General features: G+C 39.0%; 2 protein-coding genes and 1 long non-coding RNA gene across 4 annotated transcripts; all 3 read left to right on the top strand.

The window, feature by feature from the left end:
- The first annotated feature begins 5,161 nt into the window (after positions 1 to 5,161).
- LOC149012059 (pentatricopeptide repeat-containing protein At1g56690, mitochondrial-like) lies at positions 5,162 to 14,696 on the top strand. Of its 2 annotated transcripts, XR_016174012.1 has the most exons (4): positions 5,162 to 5,620; positions 5,784 to 5,844; positions 9,573 to 14,204; positions 14,563 to 14,696. XR_016174012.1 is itself a non-coding variant. In XM_089159047.1 (3 exons), the coding sequence occupies exon 3, from the start codon at positions 9,947 to 9,949 to the stop codon at positions 12,056 to 12,058; it is 2,112 nt and encodes a 703-aa protein (XP_089015173.1). In that variant the 5' UTR covers positions 5,162 to 5,620; positions 5,784 to 5,844; positions 9,573 to 9,946; the 3' UTR covers positions 12,059 to 14,431. The 2 variants fall into 2 exon arrangements, 1 of the variants encoding a protein (XP_089015173.1); XM_089159047.1 differs by lacking the exon at positions 14,563 to 14,696 and having other exon boundaries at positions 9,573 to 14,431.
- Positions 14,697 to 14,734: 38 nt separating this feature from the next.
- Positions 14,735 to 15,580, top strand: LOC149012058 (uncharacterized). The gene is made up of 3 exons (XR_016174013.1): positions 14,735 to 14,819; positions 14,897 to 14,946; positions 15,063 to 15,580. It is a non-coding gene; the product is annotated as an uncharacterized LOC149012058 (long non-coding RNA).
- Positions 15,581 to 15,690: 110 nt separating this feature from the next.
- Positions 15,691 to 16,968, top strand: LOC149012057 (uncharacterized). Its single transcript, XM_089160130.1, has 2 exons — positions 15,691 to 16,040; positions 16,161 to 16,968. Exons 1-2 carry the CDS (start codon positions 15,822 to 15,824, stop codon positions 16,245 to 16,247), a joined length of 306 nt encoding a protein of 101 aa, XP_089016256.1. The 5' UTR covers positions 15,691 to 15,821; the 3' UTR covers positions 16,248 to 16,968.
- Positions 16,969 to 18,300: the final 1,332 nt, after the last annotated feature.

The following is an 18,300-nucleotide window of genomic DNA, read 5'->3' as shown; positions in this document are numbered from 1 at the left end:
ACCGGGCATTCTATGGGTTCAATGAAACCAGAGTTCTTCAAATTTTCAACCTCACCTCGAATGGCTTCGTGCTTTTCAATGGAGAAATTTCTCCTCTTTTGAATTACTAGTTTTACCTTCGGATCTATCCAAATTTTATGCTCTGCAACCTACCAATCAATTCCCGGCATATCCTCTGCAAACCATGTGAACACATCGCTGTTTTGCTGAAGAAAAGACTTCAGTTCCTTCTTGAATTCCTCCAACTGCTCAGACCCGATATAAGTAATTCTTTTTTCATTATCAGGATATAGCTGGATTTGTTCCAACTTCTCGACTAGCTCGGCCCTTTGCATCTCTGCCTCGTCTCGATCGTCTCATATTTCTATTGGTAACGCAGTTACCCTCCTAGGGCCCTCCTTATCCTTCAAATATGCTACATAGCATTGTCGAGAAAATTCTTTGGTCAGAAGAAACCTGACAAATTCCCATTTATGTCGGGAATTTTATCTTCAAGTGCTTTGTTGAAACTATAGCACCTAACTTTGATAAGGATGGCCTTCCAAGTATGACGTTGTAAGCCGGAAGTTCTCGAACCACCAAACAGTTTACCCGAACAGTAGCTTCTTTAGGGAAGCTTTCGATTGACAAATCTAACTGTACTGATCCTCCTGCTATTGCGGACGATCCCGCAAAACCATACAAGTGCATGGATGATGGCTCCATCAAGTCTTCATCCACTTTAAGCTTTTGATAAGCTGCATAAGATAAAAGGTCTGCAGCGGACCCGGTGTCAACTAATACCCTATGTACTTCCTGGCATGCAATCTCTACTTTGATGACTATGGTATCATCATGAGGTAAACTGACGCCTCTTTCATCTTCTTCACCGAAGGTGATCGAACCCTCACCATTCGGCCTTTTCTGCTTTTGTGTTTATCCGGTTCCAACAAACTTGGATTTGGCTTTCAGCTTCCGGAGCGACTCAAGTTCGGGACCTCCAAATATTGTTAGTATGGGTGACCGAGTGGCATTGATCACTTCCTTACCTTTCTTAGATTTAGGAGCTTCTGTCGGTTGTTCTAGACTAACCGAACGTTCTCTCTTGTTACCTGTGTCTCGCGGTTCCGTTCGTCTTCCTCTGACAAAATTGGACAAGTGTCCTTGTGTCCTTGAGATATCAATCTTTCAATATTCGCCTTTAAATGCCTACAGTCATTGGTATAATGACCGTAATCCTTGTGGAAACGGCAATACCTTTCTCTATCTTGCTCCCCAGGCTTCGTGGGAAGCTTTGGTGGCCATTTCAAGATATTCTGTCTCTTGATAATGTTTAAGATATCAGCCCGAGGAGTATTTAATGGAGTATACTCACTTTTGTCGGGAGATCTTTGTCGCCATGCTTGGCGAGGCTTTCCAACTCGATCACGAACATTCTGCTTTGGCCTCTGCTTATTCTCAAGGGCCTTCTGTTCTTTTGTAGAGGCTTTATTGTCCCCCTGGCATGCATCTAGGATCTCCGTCACCTCTACCTACTTCTGACACCTTTGCACCAGTTCAACATAGGTGGTAGGCATGTCTTGAAGTAGTAACTCCAAGAGTCGCCGGTTAGTGAGTCCAGTGAACAAAGCAGTTTTAGCTACCTGTTCGTCTAGATTCTCTATCTCCATTGTGACCCTGTTAAATCTTTTCAGATATTCCCGAATCGATTCACTTTTCCCTTGTCTGATAGTAAACAAGGTCTCCTTGGTCTTTTTAATTTGGATTCCACTTTGGAATCGTCCTATGAATTTGCACGCCAACTCTTCAAAGTCCACGATCCTTCCCGATGGGAGATTTGAAAACCATTTATATGCTGCTCCAGTTAAGGATGAACCAAATACCTTGTAAAGGATTTCATCTGAATTACCCACAACAGCCATAGTTTGCTGGTAGTAATTGATATGAGCGATGGGATCTCCCAAACCATCAAACTTGGAAAAGGTTGGCAACGGGAAATTATGAGGAAATTGATATCCAGCTATGGTCTCGGCAAATGGAGTCTTTCGAATAACCGAATAAATATCATCAGTTATTCTACCTCTCGCCAATTGTCCGAGTTTTTGATTGATATTGGCCAATTCTAGGCCAATAGGTGTTGATTGATCACCAACAACATGATCATTCTCCCGAACCGCGCGCCTGACAGTTGGTGAGTGAGTTCGCACTCCTGCACCCAACCTTGTCGTTGAATCAGTCGTGCTTCCTTGCGGTCCTTCAAACCGCTCATCCCTCCTAGGGAGTTCTCCTAGGTTCTCCGTCTTGCTTCCGGGCGCCTTCTCGGAAATTCTGACCGACATTCTGGTCATTGATCAGTCTTTGCTCCCTTCATGGAGAACTTCTTGGTGGAAGTGAAGTCAATACTTCTTCCCTCTGTTCCACGCGTCTTCCCGTACCACGTTGATCAGGTGCTTGCGGTGCCACTACCTGCCTGGTCAATGTACGGAGCGCCTGACTCACCTCCAAAAGCTGGAGTTTCAGTTGATCTAGTTGATACTGGAGTGGATCAGGAGGATTATTGCCTCCCTGACCACTGTCTTCCCACACTTCAAGAGGTCGACTTCCCTCAGGGATATCCTCTGGATTGTTCCCTTTAAGAAGTTGTACGTCAGCTTCTCGCTGAGCCGCCACAGCCGCTGCTGCTGCCGATGATCTGGTTACCATGGCTTTTTGAAGTGTTTCCCACAGACGGCGCCAAATGATGTGTCCAAAATCTGCTCAGCCCTTAGATCTCCTGTGGATGACCTGCAAAAACGAACGTCAGATGTGGCCCGACTGCTGGGGTCGGGAGTCCACCTTCGAAGGCTAAGTCAGTTGATGAACTGATCATAAACGGCTCTGCTTGAGCACAGAGCTAAAGAATGAATGATGCGAATACGATTCAAATTGTATGTATTTCTATCCCTTTCTACCTTGTGGGTAGATGGTGTCTTATATAGTGAGTACCTTCGAATCTCCTTCATTGGATGTATTTGAGCCTTCTTCAGATAGCCGTCAGATCTTAACGAATAGATCCGTTAATGATAGATCCGTTTGAGGTTTGGCTAACAGATAACTCCTTCGATAATATGATCGTTATATGGTAGTTATCCATATGATAACGATCGGTATCTTATGCAAATGTTGCTAACCGTCTCCTTGATGAGTAGTTCATTCCGATTATAGCGGGTTCGGGCGTATCTGCTGACTGAGTCAGTTTACTTCCTTCGCAGGCTACCTTCTGAACCCGGCCTGTTCGGAAGCGAGTCGATTCCTTTCGTCCCGACCGAGGTCGAGGGTCGAACCAAGGATGAACCCGGTTCGATTATATTTTCTCCGTATCAAATACCAATGAAGGAATTTTGTATGCATATGCCCTCTACGATGATGTTGCGAATGCCATAGATATCTCACTACCAAAGGCAAGGGCAGAACCTGTGGAACCTTGAAGCCGAGCCCTTCGGATATGAACATTTCTTGTTGGTCTTCCATAAACAATGCAACCACCCACCCACCAAAACAAAAAGCAAAAAAACCCACAAAAAAGGGGCCCCAAACACACCCAACACAAAAAAAAAAAAAAAACACACGGGGGAAACACAAAAAAAAAAAAAAACCGCCCATATCCGGTGATGTTCATGCATCTACAACTGACATAAAAGGAACAAATGAACTAGCTCTTCAAGGACAAAATGTATAAATCACGATTTAGAGATACGCATTAAAAGTCTCGGAAAAGCCAACTTCAAATCTTTGACTATTAGTATGAAAGGTAGTAAAAAGTGTGTGAGGGATTTTGGGGCGTAATGACCCTGTTTTGCCATGGGTAATGATGGGATGATGCGATTGTGAATTTTGTGAAGGGATGGGTGGAGAAGGGGGTTTTGGTGATGGTGGACATGGATCAGATGTGTGATTGCAAATGGTGATTCCCTTATTCAATTTACCTGTCTGTGATCACATATGATGATTCTCTTATTTGATTTAGCAAATTGAAATAACAAAAACATAATCTGTTAACCCTAAGCAAGCCCTTTGGTCGTTTATGATTTACTATGAAATTGAAATCAACCTAAGCAAGAAGAAGAACACGAGAGTTTGATTATGGAGTTTGGTTCTTTCGAACCTATGTCTTCGGGACTCTAGATAGAATCCGATCCACTATGATTGTAGAAATTACAGGATAACGGGGGAAAATGAAAGGTATAGAAGTCACCGTATATGGCAACCATATGAGCTCAAATCACAAACGAGTTTCCCTCTTCACGTGATGAATGAAAGCCCTCTAATATCTCATCAAAGAACAGACTATAGAAGGAGATTCATACAACCAGTAACCGAACTAGTCTTCACCGAATCACCCTCAAGAAAGCCATCGAGTGTTCCCCTTCCTTCACTGAGCACCTTACCTTTAGAGTGCTACAAGGCTCAAAGATGAAGAACAAGGAAGAACATCGCCATAGCCAGAATCGCCAGAGCTCGAAACCCCAAACTCCAGAAAACCCCAATTCGTGTTTGCATACGAATGAGAATGAACCAACCCAAAGATATGATATACAAACAAGTGAACCAACCAGTTCAATTGCAAACCAGTTCAATACATGAAATACCCATATTACCCCTTGTAAGGTGGATAGTATGGTGAAGTGGGAGGGGTGGCAGTGATGGTGGGGATGGGTTAGGTGGAGTGCGTGGAGTGTGTGAATGGGGAAAAAGTGGGTAATGAGATGGTGGTGGTGGGTAAGGATAGTAGGGATGGAGCATGTTGTGTCATGGCAAAGATAAATATGTTCTAATCAAAGGTAACATGTCGAAGAGACACTTTTTTTTTTTTTGGTAACAAACTTCATTAATTATGGGCTAAAGCCAAGATTGAGTAATACAACCAAGGAGAGGAAATAGGCCAACTTGTCGAGCCCTGAATCGACAAAGCCTTCCGGGCTAGGACATACCCCTAACAAGTTGGCTAAACAGAATATTCCAACTTGTTTTTGGTAAATTGAGTTACCCTTTGCTTGATTGAGATGCCTTTGAGTCTACCTGCCATTTATTCTTTATTAATCAGATACTAAAGCCTTGAGCACAAAGAATAAATAAGGCAGATGTAATTAGCTATAACTTAATATTCAAATAACTTAAACCCTAAACAGCTAAACTGGGTGACTCGAATCTACCAAAAAAAAAAAAAAACTGGGTAACTCGAAGAGAACAGAGAGCAGCGAGAGTCTCGCCTGAATCCTGATGCAGTGAGCCAGTGATGCCTCTTGTTCTTCCTTCCTTATACTCTGTTTGGTTTTTCTTTTCTACAAATCTCGTTCTTCCTTCCTTCTTACCGTCTGGGTAAGGACTACGGGTAACTGGGTAAGCACATCGCCTCTCGTTCATCCTTCTTCCAAGTTCCATCTGGCTGGGTAAGGCCGTAACGTAAGCTGCAAGCAATCCTGCAACTGCAAGCCTGCAACTGCATCGCCTCTTGAGGCTCTCATTCTTCGTTCTTCCTTCTTCCGTCTGAGCAAGTCTGCAACTGCTCTGTTCGTCGAACTCCGGTGGAAGGCCCGTCAGGCGTCAGGTGTTCAACTCCCAATAAAGCTTCTTTCTTCGATTAATCGGTTCAACTCACAAGGTACTTTCTAGTTTCTATCACCACAGCTTCATATTCGATATGGATTCCTGAAATATACAAATTGAGATATACAAATCATTCTATTTGGTAGCAAACGTTGGAAGAGGTGTGTGGAACTTTGATTTTAGATGGACTTATTTTGATTTTCTTTGAATTGTTTAAGGTTTTGAGCTGAAGCAAAGAACCTGTGAATCCTTCAAGCATTTCTCCCAATCTTTACCTAGGTAAGATTTGTAAATTGCTCCCTCTCCTAAATTAGGAATTTGAGTTCACTAATTAGAACCATTAGTTGTCTGATTCTTTGCATAATTTGGATTTATCATTGCACTTGACATTCTTGTCTGCTAAATTATTTGATTAAGGACAAAAGTGAATAAAAAACGTGCTTTCACATGGGAGTACGGAGAAGGTAGTGAACCCAGTTCAATTTATAAATTCCTGCCTAAAATTCTCTCTTTCTCAGTTTGGTTTGACATAGAGTTAGAGCTCCACTGTTAATTTATCAGACAACGATATTTTAGACAAGGTTAAACGCCCTCTAAGAGACCTATGAGATCATCACTAAAAAGAGGGGACCAGCTGCAATTGAATATATATAATTTTTTTTAATGCTGAAGCTGATTACCAGATTTGTAATAAGTTTTTCTCGTTCAGATAATTGGTTCCTGCTAAACTAGTCATTGAATATGCTACAAAACCCTGGTAGCTTTGGATTCTCAGGTTTTGGGAACTCTATGTTCTCCTACATGAACAAGCCACAACACACACAATCTGTATTTCCTAGGGCCAAAGAAGAACCCAGAGATGAGATGCTTCTTGAGTCAATGCTATGCTGAGAGGGGAGAAAAAAGAAAAATTAGTCAGTTTATCTTAACTATAAGACGCTGGTTTGTTTGATTATTTAATTTTGTTCGCTGTATATTCCAGTGGGGGAACTTGAATGTTGTAAATTTTTATAGAGATACAGAGAAAGACTCATTTGTTCATTTGTTTTCAAGAAGATGGAAAGGGTAGATGGTTTTTTCACACTGCAAACACCAAGAGGAAGTTCAAAACAGAATCTAATAATCCAAAACATGTTCTTTCTTAATCTTTTTTGTTTGAAATTCTGGTAATGGTGAAGAGGATAAAGAAATAGTTGGAGAGAACAAGATCAGCTAGTGTAGATAAACATGATATTGTAAGTTGATTTAACAATGAAGGTCTTCATTGGCTCATTAGGAAGTAAACTTGTGCGTGGAAGAAGAGATCATTAGAAGATGAACATCTGTAGTTAAAAGTTCTAATTTCTCAGTAGTAACTTGGGGATGTTAGTAACTTGGAATCACAAAGTTTTGCACTAATTTATAGATTGATTTATCTCTAGACTATAACAGTCCTGCAGCATTAGTGTAATTCTAGGGATAGGTATTCTATTGAAAGAATCATAGGTAATCTTCATTTCTAATTTCATGCATTCCAGTGTTCAAGTAATTTCCACTGTATATGTTCCAAGAGACTCCAACTCAGTTGTAGGTTCTCTTGCATGGAAGGCCATAGAGTGATGAAATTCCGGCAATATTTTTAAGAAATGATGTCTGCAGGAAGAAACCTTGAGAACCTGCAAGTGAGTTGGAGACCATAATAACTAAGCACTCCTTCATGATTTTGATATTCCACCAAACAGAAAAATAAATCACCTCAAACTCAACTTTGTGGGATTTTACATTCGTTAAGAGATTCAAGACTGATCCTTGTCCAGATAACTGCAATCTGAAATCCTTGAAACCAAATATTTAGTCCAACAAAAGCTCATAGTTAAAGAATAATTAAATTCACAAAACCATATATGGAAGGCATAAGATTATAGAAACAGTTCTAACAAAAACAGCAAGGAAAAAATGGTCCTTTTGTTTCATATAAGAGGGTAATCAACAAGTAAACAACCACCTTACAATGTTCGACTTTTATAATCACCAAAAGATAGAAATAATATGAAGTAAAATACCTCACAGAGCCATTAACTCGGAGGCGAAAACAAAATACAATCAAGCAGACCTCAGCTTTGGGAAAGAAAAGTTTGCCATTGATTTCTTATTTGCCTCCAACGCCAGTAACATTTCTCTTGTCAAATCATTCATTGGAAGGCTTGTCGTTGAATTTTTCTTCCCAACTACATAGTCTACATTCACTGATTCACATTTTCAAACACAAAATACTGAAGTTAATCAACAGAAAATTAATAGATGACTCTTATAGTCTTATGCCAAACTCATACCGATTTTCATACCGTATAGTATAAATTCGGTACGGTACGGTTTCGGTATGAGGTTTTCAAATTCTATACTGTACCGTACCGTACCGAATTACCGATACAAGGTGACAAAAAAGGTTGGATCAAATTTTTTCAATACGACTACTTTTATACTAGTAAATTTCTATTATAAGCTAAAAACGTTCAAGAATCGCATTAAAAAAAAATAATAAATAAAAATTCAAGAATCATAATTATAAAAGATTATTGAAAATAAAAACACAAACATAAGTTCATCTCATCAAGCATCATAACATATGATTATAAACAATATCAAATTATAAGTATGAAAATGAAAGTTGTAATTTTACATTTTTACTTACCTCTATGATAGTGTGATGCCAAATAAATGTCTTATCCATTTAATGATTCATTGATTCCCAATTCCAAAATAACTAATTATTAAGTTTGTATACAGCTTTGTAGAATAAAATTTGACTTTTTAAAAAAAATAAAGAAAAAATATTATCATGTACAAAATGTAAAAAAAGGTGACTGTTTTGGCGTCTAGGTGACAAAGTGGTAGCAATTAGGGGAAAAAGCAGCAAAAAAAGGGCATGTTAACAAAGCGGTTCAAAACAAGGTAGTTGAAAAACCGCCTTGCCGCCTAGGCGGACGCTTTGACAACCATGCTTGTAGTTAACTGGAATCACCAGAAGAGGGATGTTGGTGTAATCCTTAACACAAAAACCCCAGGGAAAGAATTCAACAGAGCAAGAATTGTCAATTGGGAGTCGTGAATAGAAATCAAGTTCTTTGAAAGTTGGGGAACAACTAGATCATCATTAAGCAATAAAGGAGTTTTTGAAGAAATTAAACCTGATGAACTAATGTGAGTAATAAGGAGTGTCTTACCATCTCCAACAACAGCCTGGTCTTCTCCATTATAGTTTTTACTGGACTGCCGATTTGATGGATAAAAGGTCATATGATTGGTGGCTTCTGAGTCTGGAATCCACTGAGCATCATTGTTTGGTGGAGAATAGGGTGGTTGAGGTTGCATGCAAAGTCTGGCATAAGGGGTAGGAGGAAGTTGAGTGGCGCCATTTTGGTGTTGAGTGTAGCCGAAATAGCACTTGTAAACTTTTACGGTAAAGAATTGGATGAATATAGTGATTCATCAAATTTCAGTTAGGGTTGTTTGGCTGTAAAATGTGGAGTATTCATTCATTAGTGTTGTCATGACTGTTGTAATCCACAAATAGAACGAAGAAAAACAGAGGAGAAGAAGAATATCAGCAGAAATGGTCGGTGGTAGTGAGTGTGAAGAAGAACAGAGGAGAAGGTGTAGGAGTATATTGGAAGAAGAAGAGCAGCAGGGAGTTCAATTTTTCTTTTTCTAACTTATAAGAAGATTCAGTAAGGGCAAATTTGTATTTTTTTTATTCAAAACTAATGGTGTTAGGCACAGGGATGTTTGTAATAAAATAAATTACTGGGGGTGTATACTTAATAGTTTGCAAAACCAGGGCTGTATTTGTAATTTGGTCAATTTTTAATTAATTTTCTGCACATATCTTTAGCCTGACATTTATTACTATTTTTAAGAGATGCAGGATTGGCTCTCAAACCTAGAGTACTATGAAAACTGAATTTATGTTTGTGTTTTTGACTAATATATATGTGAATTCTGAGTTGTTAAAATTTCCTTTTCTGCAGTGGATCAACAACAAAATCCGGGCTAATTGACTGGCTGATTGTGCCATATGAATGAGAGTTGGATGTTTAGAAATAATTTTCTTCTTGGCCTGGTTAATGGTTTTCTAGTTAAATGGAAAGTAGAGGATGTACATACCAAATGCAACATGTTCCGCCACCTTCCACCTCTCCACCAGTGTACTGAACTAAACGATTTAAGTTTGTGCTTTTCAATTTTTATTGGGTTAGGATAATAGGGTATTAGCACTCTCAAGCTTGAGTTGTTTCGATTCTAATAAGTAATCGTTATGATTCTACAAGTCCTCTTTGGAATCAGCCCACACTGGAAGATAGCTCCTTGTCTTGCATCTCGGTATCTTGCTTTTGGTCGCTAGATGTTGTTCTCATTAACCCGCTGTCGACCTTATTGCACTGATGCAGTACTCTCAGCCAATTATCAGATTTCTCTCCATGCACGACTTGGCCACATTGAAAATGCCCGAAGAGTTTTCAATGAAATGCCTTACAAAAGCATTATTTCCTGGAACTCTATCATTGCTGCATATTTCCAAAACAAGATACCGCAAGAAGCCCAGAGTCTATTTGAAAGAATGCCTGACAGGAATATGACTTCATGGAATGGTATGATTTCTGGGTATGTGAAATGTCGAATGATTAAGGAAGCACGTAGATTTTTTGATGCAATGCCTGAACGCAACGTTGTTTCCTGGACTTCTATGGTTAGAGGGTATGTGCAGGAAGGTGTAATTTCAGAGGCTGAATCCCTTTTTTGGCAAATGCCCGAAAAGAATGTCGTCTCTTGGACTGTCATGTTGGGTGGGCTGATTCAAGATCACAGGATTGATGATGCTCGTCAGCTTTTTGATGAAATGCCAATGAAGGATGTGGTCACTTGGACTACTATGATTTCAGGGTATTGCCAAGAAGGCCTTTTAGCTGAAGCTCGTGAGCTCTTTGATGTCATGCCACGTCGAAATGTAATCACCTGGACAACTATGATATCTGGCTATGCGCATAATCTTCAGGTAGATATCGCAAGAAAGCTTTTTGAAGTAATGCCAGAAAAGAATGAGGTTTCTTGGACAGCGATGCTTACTGGTTACATCCAATCTGGAAGGATTGAAGCAGCAGCAGAAATTTTTGAAACTATGCCGGAGAAGTCACTAATTTCTTGCAATGCAATGATCCTTGGCTTTGGCCAGAGTGGGAATGTTGCTGAGGCAAATTATGTATTTGATGGAATGAGGGAAAAAGATGATGGGACCTGGAGTGCAATGATTAAGGCTTATGAAAGAAATGGATTTGAATTGGAAGCACTAAATACATTTGCTCAAATGCAAAATGCAGGAATTATGCCAAATTACCCTTCTTTGATCAGTGTTCTTTCTGTGTGTGCCAGCCTGGCAATTCTTGATCATGGCAGACAAATTCATGCTGAGTTGGTAAAATCACAGTTTGACTTGGATGTATTTGTTGCTTCAGCCTTGATCACGATGTATGTCAAGTGTGGTGACCTTCTTAAGGCAAAACAAGTTTTTAATAGGTGTTCTCTAAAGGATGTCGTTATTTGGAATTCTATGATCACTGGTTATGCTCAACATGGCTTGGGAGAGGAAGCTCTACAGGTGTTTCATGAAATGTGTTCTGTAGACATGGCACCTGATGATGTTACATTTGTTGGAGTCCTTTCTGCATGTAGTTACAGTGGGAGGGTCAAGGAAGGGTTGGAACTTTTTGAGTCGATGAGATTGAATTATTTTGTTAAGCCAACTGCTGAACATTATGCTTGCATGGTTGATCTACTTGGTCGAGCTGGCCATATAAATGAGGCAATGGATTTGATCGAAAAGATGCCAATCGAAGCTGATTCAGTTGTTTGGGGTGCTTTATTAGGTGCATGTAGGACACACAAGAACTTGGAGTTGGCTGAGGTAGCAGCAAAGAAACTGTTGTTGCTTGAGCCCAAGAATGCGGGACCTTATATTTTGCTGTCCAATATTTATGCTTCCAAGGGTAGATGGGAAGATGTTGTGGATCTGAGAAAAGTGATGAAGAGGAGGAACATAAGCAAGTCACCTGGCTGTAGCTGGATTGAGGCTGAGAACAAAGTGCATATGTTCACTGGAGGAGAGTGTGTGGAGCATCCTGATCATGTGGCTATAGTGGGAATGTTGGAGAAGTTGAATTTATTACTTAGGGCAGCTGGGTATTGTCCAGATGGTAGCTTTGTGTTGCATGATGTAGATGAGGAACAGAAGATGCATAACTTAGGTTATCACAGTGAGAGGCTTGCTGTGGCATTTGGACTATTGAAGGTGCCTGAAGGAATGCCAATCCGCGTCATGAAGAACCTGCGTGTGTGTGGAGATTGTCATTCAGCAATTAAATTGATAGCTAAAATTACAGGGCGAGAGATCATCCTGAGGGATGCCAATAGATTCCATCATTTTAAAGGTGGTTTGTGTTCTTGCAGAGATTATTGGTGAGGTCAAACTACATCTTCTAACTGAAGTTTGGGAAGTTTGTCTTCTAGTTGAAGTAATGTTATAGATCCTTCATCTTTCATAAAGCTTCAGTATCAGAGCATAAATCAAGGCCGCAATAGAAAATGGAATACACTGCTGAAAATCAAGAAGAACAGTGCCTGATTATTTTAGCAACTGAATTACCCATTGGATTTTGTTTTTCTTAATTTTTTTTTTTTTTTGTTCAATTCATTTATTAAATGAGTTTAATAACAAGAAAGTCGTTTAAGATGGAACGACCATGTTCAAGGAGATGTACATACCTTTGTATGAAGAAGCAATTCAATCTAGATTGAAGAAATTCGAAGAACTAAAAGATAGATCTAAGATAACTTAAATGAAAGTTAGTGACAAATGATATGCATAACTCGAGCCTTGTATATAGTATGACCTCAAACAGAGTTGATGAGAAACATGAATCAACTGACAAGATTTTTTGTTATTTTTTTTATCGAGTTGAACCGAGTTTAATCGCTTTTTAAAATCACTTAGATCAACATTACTTGAGAATTGAATTAAACAAAATAAATAAACTACTACTCTAAAATCCCTCAAAGTGGTTAATAGTTATTCTTTTAGGCAAAGCAACATTGTATGATGAGGTCATTAATTAATCATCATCTTCTCACTCATTAAAGTGACACTACAACCAAATACACTTGAGAACCAGTGTTGAAGAAAAGTGGCATTCTTAAGCTAAAGTCTTATTATACAAGTTTACCAAAAAAGGAAAGTGTTATTTACAAATGTAATTTGTACTTTGTATTCTTCTTCCATAATTATGTTAGGATTTTCATGGCCCATACCAAGTGCAACTGTCAGTTTCTTCTCAAGTTTAACTCACAAGCTCTCAAATTATCTTTTTGAGTGTCCATATCATATCATCTTCTTTGCTTCTTCGTTGTTTGCATTGAACTTTAATATTGTCCTCCAAAGTTGCATGTAAAGTTTTCCAAAATCTAAACCTAAACCTAAACCTGAGGGTTCTTGTAAAGTTTTCCAAAAGAGTAGGGGTGTAAATTTTCAGATCGAATTGAATTGGTCCATTAAGACTTGATTTGGACCAACCAATTCAAAGACTAATTGGATAAGGTATCTCACCATCCTCATCTTTGCTTCAGTTTATTTATATGACAATTCTATATTGCTTAACATGTTATACCATAAGTCATAGCTGGTATTATCCTATGAAATATTCCTTTTAAGTTTTATAGCAATACGCGACCATACAACACTTTGGATGCACATCTCCCCTTCACCCACCTTTGACAGGACAACATTATCCTCTCTTTCACCTTTTTTATTTTATGATTGAGCCTAGATATCTAAAATAATTACTTTGTGGAATCTCTTTCTCATCAAAATCATACAAATCTCCATCCATGTGTGGCTAAAGTTACAAACTATATTTTGCGTCCAAATTGTACTTATCTTCTGATCTATTCCGAAGTTGCTCTTCATAGTTCCAGCTTGGCATTACTCTGTTTTTATCTCACTCAATATCTTCCCCAAAAGCATGCACCAAAGAACCTTAACTTGTATGCCTGTGGCTAGGTGTCCAATATAAGTGTAAACATATAATATAAGGGCTTAATAATGATTGTGCTTTATATACTATAGCATACTTCAGACTGTAGATGAAAATAATGGTATCTTACAAATTCATGGCTGGAAACAAGATGTTTATGTAAGAATACTTCTAAAGTGATTGGTCCAAATGACACCAAGTTTGAACATAAAATGTGCCCAGATTCCCAAGATTTGAGAAAATGGAATTTCTTTGTTATGTAGGTGACGTGCTCTCTTATATCAATGCATGATAATGAACATGTTTCATGAGCTGTATTGGTGATGTAGTCATTGCCTGGTTTTGATGCATTATTTGTAAAGTCATTATGCTGTTTATCCAAGTTTTGCTGCCAATTGGCCCCTAGCTAGATTATTTGTTGATCATGTGCATTATGATTTTCTGACTACTACTTAGGATGTCAGTTCAGAGTTCATGTAGAGAGGAGAAGATGTGGACATGTCTTAACAACTTGGAAGAGTCTTTGGATGTGGACCAGAGACTTTTCCAACATATAGAAGGCTGTCAAGATTCATGGAGGTAAAACACTTGGTCGTTCATAGTTTCATCTTACGAAGACTTGTGTGTTTTGGTGTTAACAATTAACTTATTTTACCAAGGGATTAAAAAAGATGATCATGAATCTTTTATATATTTACATTGTATCAGCACCTAAACATCATTGACTTCCCTTTAAAGTAACAATCCCTGTAAAATTGGTATGCTTATACTTTAGCTTTGTGGGTCCTTCCATGTTTGGAAGGTGTTAAGAGGCATAGGCAACATGGATTCAAGAAGAGATGTCTGATTCTATTTCAGCGGCTCCAAGCATATTCTCAGCCAAGCAGACTTCCCTTTTCAAAATAAAAAAAGTATTGTTTTCTGGGTTTGTTTACAGTTCCAAAGATGATGACAGCAATGCAACAATCTTGCTGGAAAAGAAAACGAAGAAAAAGAAAGGGGCAAGTCAGGTAAAGACTCTTGCTAACTAGAGTAATCTTGTAAATTTGTAATGCTATAGTAGAGTATGTATTACTTTATATTCCTCACCATGATTGAATCTCCTTGTATTGTTTGCAAGATTGTAAACTTAAATGTGAAGAAAAAAAATCAACATTGAGCAAATCACAGAAAAGAAAGCTGAAGAAGTTGGAGGTATGGATCTCTGAACTTGTTCTATTGGGCAACCTAGCCCATTAGATCTTGGAATGAATTATTTTCTCTATGTGCAGGAGGAGAAAGAGAAAGCAGCCTTGTTCTCTACCAGCATGAAAATCTCGGAGTAGGAAAATATTGTTCAATTTCTTTCTAAAAATATCATTTGTTGGATTTGTATGCTTTTTTCGAAGAGATAGTACAGAATGTATGGTTAATAATGGTAAAGAATTTCATTTTCAGGAAGTACAAGATCCAAGAGAATGCATATTCACTTCTGCAATCTTTGGGGAATATTGGTCAGGTTTGCACCATTAAGTAACATTTAGACATCCAGGATTTCCCATGCCTGGTTCTGATTTGCTCTCCACCATGTCTTCAAAATAAGTGTCTGCCCTCTTGCAGTTTGCTTATGGTTAAAATTTGGGAGTTGGCCTCAACATCTTGCCAAGTCTGAAGTTTTAGAATGTGATGATACTTAAGTGTCATTATCAAGATTTGGATTTTTAGGACTGCCAAGATGCTTCTTGGACATAGATGGGGGAGTCTGCCCTATGTATGATAGCACATATGATTTAACTTGTGTGGCATTTGATATGTCCAGTTCACACTATTACCAAGATATCCTTTTTTTTTTTGGTCTGTAAATATTACCAAGATTTCCCACTATCAGAATTGCCACATCACCCCCTACTTGATAGACAAAGTGGTGATTTTTAAGGCTCGTTCAATGTCATGTTGGAAACGTAAATTCTTTGTTCATACTAAGTGGGGATTTGAATCTCATTTTATTCAATGAAAATGTATAGGTTGCCAAACTATGAAGCCAGAAACGGCATAGAAGGGCTGTAGAGTTTTCTAAGGGCGGGGTTAGAAGTTGCCCAGGATGACCGACCCTCAAAGAAAAGGAGTGATGTCAAAGCTTTCTGCCAAAGCAAATCTGATTTTGATGAAAGCCACCAAACTCACGAGGTTAGCAAGGATGAATTGCAGTGTCCAGTGATGCCAGACAGAGAAGGTCATGATGGTATTTGTGCGTCTATGAATGCTTGTCAAGATCCAACTTGTGGCAGCTTGATAGGTACTGAGTCCTTATCTGATTCTGCAATACTGCCAAGAGGATTGACTGATGGGGATGATGGCAGAGATATTCAGGGTGATGGAAAGAACTCTTTGCTACCACCATGCAATCATGATGAGATAAAAGGCACCAAAGCAATGGTACCTATAATGTTGAACAAACATTTAGTGATTGAATGTTGCCTTCATATATGGGACTTGATGCTTGTGATACCTAGCAGTTAGTGAAGTATGTGAACTGGGTTGTTTGATGTGAACCAGGATGGAGAGAGGAATGCTACAAAATCAGATTCACATGGTTCTAGTGTTCTTGTGGCTTCTGCTACCCAGACACCTATTAGCATTTAGCACTCCAACTGTAGTGCATGTATCAAGACCAGATGAAGTTGAAAGCAAAAGAAAGGATCTTCCAATAGTGATGGAGCAGGAGATAATGGAGGCTATAAATGAAAACCCCGCACTTATCATTTGTGGAGAGACTGGGTGTGGTAAAACTACTCAAGTTCCTCAGGTGCACTTGCATTGGATGCTTTTCATAATTTACTTACTGGAATTGTTAACTAAATTTATTCCTTAGCCTTAATTGTGCCTCCAAATTCTATTTTCTCATTTATACTTTGCTCTTCTTTACGAAGCTGGCTTTGGTTTGAACAAGTCTGGCTTAAGAAATGGAATAATTGGAGTCACCCAACAACGCCGTGTTGCAGTCCTTTCCACAGCCAAGCGAGTGGCATTTGAACTAGGTCTCCATATGGGGAAAGAGGTGGGATTTCAAGTTAGACATGACAAGAAGATTGGGGAGCATTGCTCCATCAAGTTCATGACAGATGGAGAAGTGCAGGTTCTTGACTATTACTTGTTCATTTGACTGTCATTTTGAGAATTTCTGCATCATTTCATTTTTCTTTCTTTATCTGGAGGCATTCCTTTATAACCATTATTCTGAATAGGTAAAAACAACCCAATTACACCCTGTAAAAGACATGAGACTCTTCATCCTTCTGGATCAAATCTAGCAACTCTGTAGGAAGCTCCTAGGTGGCCACACCACCGTACACTATTTACTTGAACTGCCTACATTCTTCCATATATATATAAATATGGCCACACCACCGTACACTATTTACTTGAACTGCCTACATTCTTCCATAAATTGGAGAGAGGGGTTGCTTTAGGGATGTGGGTCTCATAAACTCTGTGGGGGACCAAGGAGAGTGAAAACAGTACCCATCGGATGCCACAGATCGTGCCAGAATGAATTAGAGGATCCATCGGAGATTTGGATAAAGATGGCAGAAGGAGCAAGTGGTCTCAAAAGGAGGAGCTTCCGCCAAACCCCAAGAATGGTTAGGAGGAACAACACTAGTCCAAAAGGAGTTTGATTTGAGAAGGTAGGAATAGACCTAATTTACCCAAGTGAAATCATGCTTGGAGGCAATTTTCTAGATGAGTGTAAGGATACAGGCTATACTGACATCTTCAATGCGGCAAATTCCTAATCCCCCTTCAAATTTTGGCCGGTAGGTGTTCGCCCAGCTGATGGGATGAAGGAAGCGAGAAGATTCCTAGCCCTTCTAGAGAAAAGCACATAACAGGAATTCCATGGTATGTATGATAGATTTGGGAAGAGAGAATATACCACCCTAATAGAGGTAGGAGGATTGGAGGACCGATCAAATTAGCACCACCCTGCTGCCAAAGGAGATAAATTTGCCTTCACTTCATTCTATAATGCTAAAGTGGTTTGTTTATTGCAGATGATCCTAAGGCATGTTTCCTCGCCTTGTAAATTCTGACTTTGTCCCATCTTCCGTGTCATCTACACTAGATTGTGTGTCCATGGATCTCCGTACTGTAGGAATTTGTTCTTCTGTAAGTTATTTAATTCTTATTTAGTAGCAGGTTAATGAGTGTAGGAAACTAAAGTCTAATTATAACACGATACAAATAAGAATCCAAGCTACTTAGAGAACATATTCTTACATTGTAGAGGTCCATGGACACCCATGGGCCTCCAACAGACAAACGTACACTCTTAACAGGCTACATGTTGGTTTTGTTCATCATTTGTTTGCTGTAGAGCTAGCCTAATTTCAGAAAGCCTGTCTTTTTTTGGTTTCATGTGGAGATATTCAATTTAATTAAGCTTATAGCTTGTCTCTGCTTATCTGTTTCATTTAAGCCTCCTGAGGCTCAAGCTACCACTTTTAGTTTGATCAGTTCTCAAACCTTGTTTTGAAATGCATGATTCTCACTGACGGTGAGGGTTGTGGTGGTTCTGCATCTGTCAGTTCAATCTATAGTCCAGTCCTTTACCAATGTGATTAGTTCTAAGTGGATTTCATGGTTTCCTATTCTGAAGATGTGAAATATATTGTTGTTTCATAGATTATACTGCAAG

The sequence above is a fragment of the Hakea prostrata genome, chromosome 6, assembly GCF_041222555.1.
Source record: "Hakea prostrata isolate BN-2017 chromosome 6, UWA_Hpros_2, whole genome shotgun sequence".
Classification (NCBI taxonomy): domain Eukaryota; kingdom Viridiplantae; phylum Streptophyta; class Magnoliopsida; order Proteales; family Proteaceae; genus Hakea; species Hakea prostrata.
Note: the sequence above shows the minus strand (reverse complement) of the source record. Positions and strands in the feature narration are given on the sequence as shown.